This window comes from Erythrolamprus reginae, chromosome 2, assembly GCF_031021105.1.
Source record: "Erythrolamprus reginae isolate rEryReg1 chromosome 2, rEryReg1.hap1, whole genome shotgun sequence".
Lineage (NCBI taxonomy): Eukaryota > Metazoa > Chordata > Lepidosauria > Squamata > Dipsadidae > Erythrolamprus > Erythrolamprus reginae.
The window spans coordinates 318,569,376-318,581,442 of NC_091951.1; the positions used below are offsets into that span (position 1 = coordinate 318,569,376).

At 36.7% G+C, this 12,067-nt stretch overlaps 1 protein-coding gene across 6 annotated transcripts in view; it reads right to left on the reverse strand.

Moving 5' to 3' along the window:
• Positions 1-12,067, reverse strand: part of MAST4 (microtubule associated serine/threonine kinase family member 4) — a 242,603-nt gene that overhangs the window by 21,954 nt on the left and 208,582 nt on the right. For all 6 annotated transcript variants that reach the window (XM_070743262.1, XM_070743260.1, XM_070743263.1 and 3 more), the window contains 5 exons: positions 11,532-11,633; positions 5,527-5,649; positions 4,997-5,109; positions 3,012-3,136; positions 2,682-2,914 (listed from right to left, as the gene is read on the reverse strand). In XM_070743262.1, coding sequence (XP_070599363.1) covers positions 2,682-2,914; positions 3,012-3,136; positions 4,997-5,109; positions 5,527-5,649; positions 11,532-11,633 — 696 coding nt within the window. The remainder of the gene's footprint in view (positions 1-2,681; positions 2,915-3,011; positions 3,137-4,996; positions 5,110-5,526; positions 5,650-11,531; positions 11,634-12,067) is intronic.

The following is a 12,067-nucleotide window of genomic DNA, read 5'->3' on the forward strand; positions in this document are numbered from 1 at the left end:
GACCACACATCAATATTGGTTTCTTTGTCCTTCCTTGCATTAAAACCCCCATGTTTTCCTTATTTTAATAATTGGTGTAATTTTCACAACCCTGCTTAAAGTTGTTGGATTAGCTTGTTAAAATGTTTGAAATACAACATAAAACACACCAAAAGTGCTTTTTAATAAAAGACAATTGGAAGTTTTTTTCTTTAAAAATATTTATCTTACCAAAGATAAATATTTTTTGGTTCTCAGAGGGATAAAAAATAAGGAACATTAGTTGCCTTTTGGAAAAAGCACCATTGGGATATCCATGATCTGAATGATTGAGAACCTCCATAAACATTTATATCATAAAAACAAAAGACCACATATGAAAGTTAAATCTCATATGAAAGAGGGAAGATTATCAGAGCAAAGCTTATTATTTTGTATGTTCATAAAATATCATTTTAGGCAAAGAGCATTGCTTGTTTTTAAACAATATAGAAAACTGAGGTGAGAAAGCAGCAGTAGTAGAAACATTGGAAAAAAAGTGACCATCTAATGACTTTAAATTAAACTAAGCTGAGTGTAGTCAAACATGTGCCTTGGACTTAAAAAAAAGTTAATATGAATTTCTCAGGAATAGGTCTTAACAGATTACTCATACAATTTTTATTAGATAACTTTAGTAACAGATTATAGGAATTTTACTGTATAGATATATCGTGATTTCAGCAAAGCATTTATGCTAGTACCCTGCATGATATTTTACTCAGCAGGCTAGACAAGGATTAGCTAACATAATAAGTAGATATATAGCTGGCTTGAATTTTTTAGTTATTAAACTATGTGTATATATCTAATAAAACTGTGTGTGGAGTCCTTCACGCTCTACGAGCTTGGCTGTTTGCAGTAGACATTTTATTACCAGTCTAAGTAACATCTTCAGTTTTACTTCAGGGCTTCAGTCTACCTGATAATGACATGCCTGCAAACAATCAAGCTCAGACAGCACCAAAGACCCCAGAGTTCAACCATGGGCTACATTTCCCCCCTATTAGTATCAAACAATTGTATCTTGGTCTATCAATGCTTAGAAGTGTCATAAAACCTTATATCTCTGAGAATGAGACCATGACCATGTCATTATGAATCACATTAGATTTTTGTTTAATTCTTCATTAAAAGTAGATGCTAAGGAAAGGGTGAGGAGTACAATGAACAGCAGACTATAGAAAACATTAGTTCTTAGTTGTTCTAATAGATTTTCCGACTGTTACAAATATGCTTTTAAAAATTTGATATAAGTATCGATAGAACTTTCTTCTTATATCTAAACCAAGATATCTAAACCAAGGGGTATTTTGGGGGGGCAACAAAAGGGGCAAGAAATAAAAGAAATTTGTGTTCATCCCCTATATGTTGTAATAATATAATTATATAATAATACAGTGGTACCTCATCTTATGAACGCCTCTTCTAACAAACTTTTCAAGATACGAACCCGGTGTTTAAGATTTTTTTTGCCTCTTCTTCCGAACTATTTTCACCTTACGAACCCAATGGGATGAAGGGGTTTCTTTTTTTCCCCTTTTTTGAAGAAAGAAAAGGGAGGGGTGGCTTGGAGGGGGAAAGACTTTGCATTAACAAAAGTAGGAGAACAGCGTTCTTGCAGGCAATGAAAGGGTGTCTTTTGAAGAAAGAAAAGGGAGGGGTGGCTTGGAGGGGGAAAGACTTTGCATTAACAAAAGTAGGAGAACAGCGTGCTTGCAGGCAATGAAAGGGTGTCTTTTGAAGAAAGAAAAGGGAGGGTGGCTTGGAGGGGGAAAGATTTTGCATTAACAAAAGTAGGAGAACAGCGTGCTTGCAGGCAATGAAAGGGTGTCTTTTGAAGAAAGAAAAGGGAGGGGCGGCTTGGAGGGGGAAAGACTTTGCATTAACAAAAGTAGGAGAACAGCGTGCTTGCAGGCAATGAAAGGGTGTCTTTTGAAGAAAGAAAAGGGAGGGGTGGCTTGGAGGGGGAAAGACTTTGCATTAACAAAAGTAGGAGAACAGCGTGCTTGCAGGCAATGAAAGGGTGTCTTTTGAAGAAAGAAAAGGGAGGGGCGGCTTGGAGGGGGAAAGACTTTGCATTAACAAAAGTAGGAGAACAGCGTGCTTGCAGGCAATGAAAGGGTGTCTTTTGAAGAAAGAAAAGGGAGGAGCGGCTTGGAGGGGGAAAGACTTTGCAGAGAACAGCATGCTTGCAGAGGCACTGAAAGAGTGTCTTTTGAAGAAAGAAAAGGAAGGGCCGCCCCCCTTGCCTTTCTTCCTTCCCATTCACCCTTTAGCCTAGCCTTGCTTCTTCCACCCGCCCCCTTTAGCTGCTCCTCCCTGCTCGACTCCCTTCTAAAGTTTAGCTGCTCCTCCCTGTTCGACTCCCTTCTAAAGTTTGAGATTTTCCTGAAGGATTTGCACGCATTATTTGCTTTTACATTGATTCCTATAGGAAACATTGTTTCGTCTTACGAACTTTTCACCTTACGAACCTCCTCCTGGAACCAATTAAGTTTGTATCATGAGGTACCACTGTATATAGAAAACGATCCAATGTGTTTATCTGAGTGACCAATTTCACCCCCCTGAGCAGTTGACAAATTAAAGATAACTTGCTATTAAAGCCCTCTCAATAGGTAGACCTAAGAAAAGCCATTTCTATATATTATGCATCATACCTGAGAGTGTGGAGTTACTAATTGTGCTTGCTGGAGTCGTTACCTCTACTTCATCTTGAACCGTTTCTTCACTTACAAACACAGTCTTTTCTTGAAGCTTATGAGATCCAACAGAACATAGTAATTCCTCTGAATCCCCTTCAGCAGATATAGCTAATTTTGGAAGTAACCCTGAACTGTGGCGTTGCTTAACACTTTCAGTATCCGAAGAAACTGATGTAGATATCTGTTGCCTATATTTAAAATGATATCACATAATGTCAACACGTGACAAATACCCATAACTTCACAAATGTTGCACAGCAATTGATTATTAATATTACTACTTACATATCAGAATATTCTGAGCTCCAGCATGAAGATTCTGAAGATGTTAGTGTCACATTTGTTGTTCCTTCTATTGTATTCTCCTTTTCTTCAGTTTGAATAGTAACTCGGTCTATATTACTAAAAACCTGTGTGCAGGGGTTGGGAGGAGGACAAAATAATGGAAAGTTAACAATTACTTGTCTCAAAGAAGAACTTCACAAAAAGTATGTAATGTGCTTCAAATACTTCAAATGAAAGTATGTACGATCTATGTCTACTTTCATAAAAGGAAGAAATATGTCATGAGGTTTGTCTGGATTATTCTGAGTAGCTCACAGTACAAAGTGAAATCCAGATTATTTTAGTTGTTGCTGGTTTTGGCAAAGAAAAAAACATAAAACAAGTGACTAAGAATGTTCTTTCTGCACCAGCTCAGGAAGCTCAAACTGCCCAAGGAGCTGCTGATACAGTTCTACAGAGGAATCATTGAGTCTGTCATCTGCACCTCTAGAACTGTCTAGTTTGGTGCTGCAACCCAACAGGATCGACACAGACTTCAGAGGATAATCAGAACTGCAGAAAAAACAATTGCTGCCAACCTGCCTTCCATTGAGGACCTGTATATTGCACGAGTCAAAAAGAGGGCGGGGAAAATATTTACTGACCCCTCACATCCTGGACACAAATTGTTTCAACTCCTACCCTCAAAACGTCGCTACAGAGCACTGCACACCAAGACAACTAGACACAAGAACAGTTTCTTTCCGAACGCCATCACTCTACTAAACAAATAATTCCCTCAACACTGTCAGACTTTCTACTAAATCTGCACTTCTATTCTACTAGTTTTTCTCATCATTCCTTTCACCCATTTCCTCCCATGTTGACTGTATGACTGTAATTTGTTGCTTATATCCTAAGATTTTTATTAATATTGCTTCTTCATTGCTTATTTGACCCCTATGACAATCATTAAGTGTTGTACCATATGATTCTTGACAAATTTATATTTTATTTTATGTACGCTGAGAGCATATGCACCAAGACAAATTCCTTGTGTGTCCAATCACACTTGGCCAATAAAAATTCTATTCTATTCTATTCTAGTGCAAAGCTCCTGCTCCTTCATCCTTCCTCTCCTTCTTGCCTGCTGATTTTCCCATGGCTTTACTTTCCCTTTCCTCCCCCAACCGCAACCAACTTGAATACAAGCAGAGCATATAGAAAGTGTACATACCTCTATTAAAATGCCTGGTTTTTGAGATATAAAACATCGGATCAAGATAAATAACTTTAGAATTTCTGCACCTTTAGCACATGTTATCCAACATCTTCTTAAAAACTTCCAATGCTTCAACACTGGAAGATTTCAAGATGCTGTATAACCATTTGTCTGAAGTAGTGTAGGGTTTCCTGCCTGAGCAGGGGGTTGGACTAGAAGACCTCCAAGGTCCCTTCGTTGTTGTTGTTATTATTATTATTATTAAAACTGCCAATTCAATTGAAAAACAAATGGAAACCTTTTGGAGGAAAAATAAAAAACGTACAATAATGTGCGGATGAGACAAAAACACATTTATATTTTTAAAATATAATTGAACGTTATTAACAAAGAGAATTTGGAAACAGGGCAGTCCCTCTGAATCAATTTACTCACAGTAACCCAAAATAATACTATAGTAGGATATCAAGTTTATTACAATTCCATATCAATTGCAAACTCACTATTAACTTTACTTTAAACCCTCCTCCTCAACCGCTCCATTCAGTAGAGGAAAAATGCACATATTGGCATCCTACTTCAGCTGATGGGAACAGAATTTTATTGCCCTGTTAGGATATGCACAAGTGGCTACTGAGAATGACAAATGGCTCGTGGGCCATCAATTGCTCACCCATATCAACATAATGAGCCCTTATATATGGAAAATTATTTTGTAATCATTTATAATTACATTTTTGTATTATGTATACAGTATTTGCATGCACAATATTTAAATACTAACTTTTGAAAATCGATGTGAACATGAAGAAAACTGCCTTATCTCCAAATTAAAGTCTTCATCATTTGTATCTTCTTCTTCTTCTGTCTCCATATGATGATACTTCTCAGAACGAGCTATAAAACAAGATAGATGGATGGATGGATGGATGGATGGATGGCTAGGACAGATAGATAGGATAGAGACATACACCCATATCCACACATATGTTTCTCTGAAAATAAGACCATGTCTTACTTTCTTTTTGTAAGAAAGGTAAAAAATAAGCACTGGTCCCAAAATTAGCACTAGGGCTTATTTTTATTGATTTCTTATTTATTTTTAGGGGATGATATTTTTTTCATGTATAGGAGAGCCACCAATTGAATTTGTATAAACATAAATATAAATAAATTACCATGACTCAGAAATTAATTAAATGAGTTTTACTCAAAAATACTTAAATATCAACAAAATGCATTTCAAAACCAACTACTACAGCCATAAAACTTAATGTATGAATATTTGGTATATCTCTATTGAAGTAGACATACTGTCAAAGTAGCTCGTGTCATCTTCAGATTCCAGCTGAGGAATGAATTCCGCTTTCTGCCTCAGCAAACTATTCCAATCTAAGTTTTGAAAGAACTGATGTTGTTTCACTTCGTAAGTACCACCTGGGGGAGCATGAGAAAACTGTTACAGATTATATATACAAATAAATTGCTTATACTTTTAAAAAGTGAATTACTTTCCAAATTTACATATAAAGATTAGAAGCAGCATTATCACGTCACCACTTTTCATAAATAATGAGAAATATTTACTTGGAAAAAGGACACCAAAGAAAGAACAATATGCTGATTAACTATTAGTGCATTTTAAAGTTGTTAAGCAGTATACAATAATTTTATATTAGACCCAAAATTCAGACATAATATTAAAAAAAGCTTATTTATAAATCTTTTGCCTAAATTTTGTTTTTCCATAATACTCGAATTTGATAGGTCAACAATTTTTGTTAGCATGTAAAGCATTTGGCAGTGTACTGTTAGGTTGTATATAATAGTCATTTTGAAAAATCTGGATTAATCCTGTTTAGTTAGAGCAGAACCTATTATAAGAGATTTAATATATAAAGAATTTCACTAAAATATATTTTAGTGTCATGCTCTCCAGTATGTTTATCTATGAGAAAGCCCTTTAAGTTCTGAGTTCATTCTAATCAAACCAAGTTACATTTTTCTTCCAGGAGGAATAATATTTACTTTAAAATTCCAATTTTGTCTTTAGGCTCTTTTACTTAAAATTATCCAACTTTTACGATAAGAACAAGTTAATTTGTGATACAGTAACTTTTTATAAAATAATACCTGTTAATTTACATTGGCATATTTCTTTGCCTACCGTATATACTCGAGTATAAGCCGAGTTTTTCAGCCCAAAAAATGGGCTGAAAAACACAGCCTCGGCTTATACTCGGGTCATTGACAAAGTCACCACACGAGGGCGCCATTGCTTGAGCCAGAGCGAGGAGGCACCAGCTTTTGTCCCCTCTGGCACGCCGTAGTTCCTCTCCCTGCCTCAAGCAAATGAGGCAGCCATTTGCTCCAACCGAGAGGGGGGGGAAAGCAATGGTGAGTAACTATTCTTTGCTCTGCATTGTCCTTAGTCGGATTAAAAAGGCCCCCTGCTGTCATATTCTCCTCCCCCTCCTTTGAAAGGATTTAAACTGTTTAAAAAATGGTATTTTGTGGTAGTTGCTGTCCTTGCTTGGATAGGATCTAATAATGTGTTATGAGGCAGAGCTAGACAGGAATTCTTTTTCTATCTGTCTATCTTTCTATCTATTTTTCTATCTGTCTGTCTGTCTATCTATCTTTCTATCTATATCTATCTGTCTATCTATCTATCTATCTATCATCTATCTATCTATCTGTATCTATTTCTATCTATCTATTTTTCTATCTTTCTATCTATCTATTTTTCTATCTATCTATTTTTCTATCTATCTATTTTTCTTTCTATCTATCTATCTATCTATCTATCTATCTGTATCTATTTCTATCTATCTATCTATCTATTTTTCTATCTGTCTGTGTGTCTGTCTATCTGTCTATCTATCTTTCTATCTATCTATCTATCTGTATCTATTTCTATCTATCTATCTATCTATCTATCTATCTATCTATCTATCTATCTATTTTTCTGTCTGTCTGTCTGTCTATCTATCTTTCTATCTATATCTATCTATCTATCTATCTATCTATCTATCTATCTATCTATCTATCTATCTATCTATCTATCTATTTGGTTTTCTATGCTGATAACCTCACAGCAGCTAATGCTGAAGCTCTTCTTTGGATACACTTATTTATTTGTTTGTTTATTTATTTAATTGGATTTGTATGCAATCCCTCTCCAAGGACTCAGGGTGGCTCACAGCATATATAAAAACAGAACAATAATGTAAATCCAATTAATGATGAGAAGGAATCCAGTTTTGAAGGATTTTAACTGTTAGGTTTTAGCTTTGTTCCTGATCGAGCTACTTTTTTTACTTTTTAATTTATTGTTAATATTGTTAATTTGTTTACCCTCTTTTAAATTTACAGAGCTAGTTTACTGGTTTTCTTTAAAATAAATATTCTAAAACATGTCTCAATTAATGTAATTTTATTGTTTTCCATTTTTATAAGTTACCAGTAGCCACTGCATTTTCTAACCTCGGCTTATACTCGGGTCAATACGTTTTCCCAGTTTTTGTGGCAAAAATTGGTGCCTCGGCTTATACTCGGGTCGGCTTATACTCGAGTATATACGGTATTCTTTTTTTTGTTGCCTTGTTATAAAATCATTAAAACACCATGCAATGCAACACAAGCTATGATAAAGAAGTATAAAATAAAGACTTAGAAACATAGACTTGCTTCTTTATCTTCTTTTTATTGGAGGGGAGGGGGAAATTGCAGAAATTCTTTAAATTTTGTATACTTAATAAATGTAGGCTAGGTTTTAAGGACAACTTTATATCTTTAGCAGAATTCCCTGTGATCTGCAGGGTCATACTTTGAGAAAGCTAACATGGTTTGAGATGACCAAAATAAACATTTAATTATAGGATGACCATATTTCTATTTTTTAACCCAATATTGGATGGTCCTGTAATCTTCTGAGAAGAGTATATATCATAAATAGAAATAAAATTGTAGTAGCAAATGAACTTCAAAAATAAGTCAATATGTACTTACCTTAAATATATATATTTACAGACACCTCACATCCTGGAAACAAACTGCTTCAACTCCTACCCTCAAAACAACACTATAGAGCACTGCACACTAGACACAAGAACAGTTTTTCCCCAAACACCATCACTCTGCTAAACAAATAATTATCTCAACACTGTCAAACTATTTACTAGGTTTGCACTACTATGACTGTATGACTGTAACTTTATTACTTGTGTCCTTACAATTTATATTGACTGATTTCTAATATGATTTGATTGTCTATTTGTACCCGGACTATCATTAAGTGTTGTATCTTATGATTCTTCTCAAACTTATCTTTTCTTTTATGTACACTGAGAGCATATGCACTAAGAAATTCCTTGTGTGTCCAATCACACTTGGCTAATAAAATTCAATTCCGTTCTGTTCTGTTCTATTCTACCTAAACAGATAAACAGTATTTCCCAAGTGGGGAAAAAATAGTGACAGTTGAAGTGACTTCTGATTTCTGTCATTGATTTTGCTTATGGGAAGTGGCAGGGAGCATTGGGAAATCATATGATCATGGGCATGGTGCAACAGTCACAACCTTTTGCAACTAAAACTGGTCTGAACATAGTGGAAATTTCAATTCCACTATGATGGATCTGGATTTTTTTACATATTTTAAAGTTAGTGGATTTTAGGTACTTTGATTCAAAATTGATGCAGTATAATAGCAATAGCATTTAGACTTATATACTGCTTTACAGTGCGTTACAGCCCTCTCTAAGCGGTTTACAGAGTCAGCATATTGCCCCCAACAATCTGGGTCCTTATTTTACCCACCTCGGAAGTATGGAAAGCTGAGTCAACCTTGAGCCTGGTGAGATTTGAACTGCCAAATTGCAGGCAGCCGGCAGTCAGCAGAAGTAGCCTGCAGTACTGCACTCTAATCACTGCGACACCGTGGCTCATAATGCACTGCATGGGCTAATTTGAAGGTACAAATAGACAAAGAATAAACATAATGATACTTTTATTAGTCTACAAGTTGAGTTCCCAACTGTAATGAAGGTTTTAAATCTTAGGAGGGGGAGGTGAATTGCTTCAAAACATATGTGACCAATTTTATGATTGAAGAGAAAATTTTAGGGTTGTAATTGTCATGGCAAACATGGTAATTTTTAAAAACTGTATTTGTGAAGTACTACTGTATTATCTAGATAAACTATTCCAGGTTACCTGCAAGTCTCTGAGGCACTAATGAATTCTGAATCCTCTACAATCTTTACCATAATGCCAAATTGTCTAACTAGTGAGGACCAGTGTTTATTCATCTATTGTGAGGAAAACATAGAAACATAGAAGACTGACGGCAGAAAAAGACCTCATGGTCCATCTAGTTTGCCCTTACAGTGATCCCTCGATTTGCGCGTTCTCGATTAGCGCGAAACGCTGCAACGCGGTTTTTCAAAAAATATTAATTAAAAAATAAGTCCGTGTTTTTTTTGCTATACCATGGTTTTTCCCATCCGATGACGTCATACGTCATCACCAAGAGTCACTTCTCTGTCTCTTTCTCTTTCTTTCCTGTCACTATGCTTCAATCATTTTCTCATTTCTCTTTTTTCTCCCCTTTTTTCTATCATTTCTCTCTCTCTTTCTTCCTCTCTCACACTCTCTTCCTCCCTTCTCTCTCCCCCCCTCCACTTGCCCACGAGAAGAAAAAAAGCAACCTCTGCCGGGCAGCTCCCCTTGTGCCCCCGCTTTGTGCCTGCCTCTTTTGGGGATTTTTTTTTCTTTTCTTTTTTGCGCTGGTGGCGGGAGCTGTTGGGGAGGGCTCTGCCGGGAAGGCCTCTCAGCTGCAGAGCCGAATGGGGGCGGAGGCAACAGCGGAGCCCGGTGCTGGGGCCATGCGAGGCTGTTCATCCAGGGGGGCGTGGACTGGCAAGTCGCCCTCCTTTCTCTCTCTTTCTCAAGATCGCTTGCCGCTTGCCTATTGCAGCGAAGGAGGCGAAGCAAGGCTCCAAGCTGCAAAGCGGCAAGCGATCTTTCCCCTTTGCCTGGGCGGCGGGAAGACCAAGGGAAGGTTCCTTCAGCCGCCCAACACCTGATCCGCTCCGCAGCGCGGCAGCAGCGAGGAGCCGAAGATGGGGTTTCCCCTTTGCCTTTACCCCATCTTCGGCTCCTCGCTGCTTCCGCGCTGCGGAGCAGATCAGCTGTTGGGCGGCTGAAGGAATCTTCCCTTGGTCTTCCCCGCCGCCCACATGCAAACTCCACCATCTGCGCATGTGCGGCCATGAAAAAATGGTGCACATGCGCAGATGGTGGTTTTTACTTCCGCATCCAGTATAACGCGGAAATCGGTTAGCGCGGGAGGTCTTGGAACGTAACCCCCGCGCTAACCGAGAGATCACTGTATACTATTTTCTGTATTTTATCTTAGAATGGATATACAGTGGTCCCTCAATTTTCAGGGGTTCGAACTTTGCGAAATGGCTATACCACGGTTTTTCAAAAATATTAATTAAAAAATACTTTGCGGGGTTTTTCCCTATACCATGGTTTTTCCCACCCGATGACGTCATACATCATCGCCAAACTTTCGTCCACCTTTAATAAAAATTTTTTAAAAAATAAACTTTAATAAATAAATATGGTGAGTAATAATCTAAATGGTTGCTAAGGGAATGAGAAATTGCAGTTTATGGGTTAAGGGAAGGCTTGTGATACTGTTCATAGCCAAAAATAGTGTATTTACTTCTGCATCTCTACTTCACGGAAATTCAACTTTCGCGGGCAGTCTCGGAACGCATCCCCTGCGAAAATCGAGGGAACACTGTATGTTTATCCCAGGCATGTTTAAATTCAGTTACTGTGGATTTATCTACCACATCTGCTGGAAGTTTGTTCCAAGGATCTACTACTCTTTCAGTAAAATCATATTTTCTCATGTTGCTTTTGATCTTTCCCCCAACTAACTTCAGATTGTGTCCCCTTGTTCTTGTGTTCCCTTTCCTATTAAAAACACTTCCCTCCTGGACCTTATTTAACCCTTTGACACATTTAACTTATAAATAAGAGGAGGAAGAAGTTTTGAAACATACAATACTGTAGAAGTATGTTTCTGGCTTTTAGCTATTGGCAAAAATAATAAAGGCAAGATAAAAGATAATAAAGGCAAGTTAGTTATTATTTAGGTTAGCAAAACAAAGAGAACCAAGAAATATGTTTTTAAACTACAGCCGGAGTATTTATTAAGTAGAAACAAAAAGATCAAACGCACAGCAGACAAACAGATAATACTTCTAGCACGGAGTAAAATAAAAACAACGTTTTCTAACCTGTTCCTAATCTCTCCAAGGGGTTTTGTCTCAGAAGCAAAGCAATCAAATCTTGGGCATCTGGAGGTGGTGCTTCATCCTTTTCAGGCCAGTTGATCTCATCTAAGAGAAAGAAATACCATTTGTAAATCTGTTTTTTTTAAAGTTGTAGCATACTATCTATATGGACAAATCAAGGCAGCTTTATTTTCAGTTCATAGTTTAAGTTTAAGTTTTATTGGATTTATATGCCGCCCCTCTCCGAAAACTCGTTGTTATTTAAGACTCAAAAATGTTTGCAGAATTTTTGTATTGTCTAATATTACTAGTTTATTATACTACTATTGTAGCATATAATATACTATGCATAAATCCAAGACTTCAAGCACATAAATAAATAAAAGCTTATATTGAAGTTTGCTGGTTTTCAGTTTTTAAAATGTCATTTAAACTTGATTTGAAAAATATGAATATGTGTTGACACCCTAAGGGATCAAAGCTAAAACATTTGTTACATATACTAATTAAACATTTTGTATAGCTTTGCACCATACCAG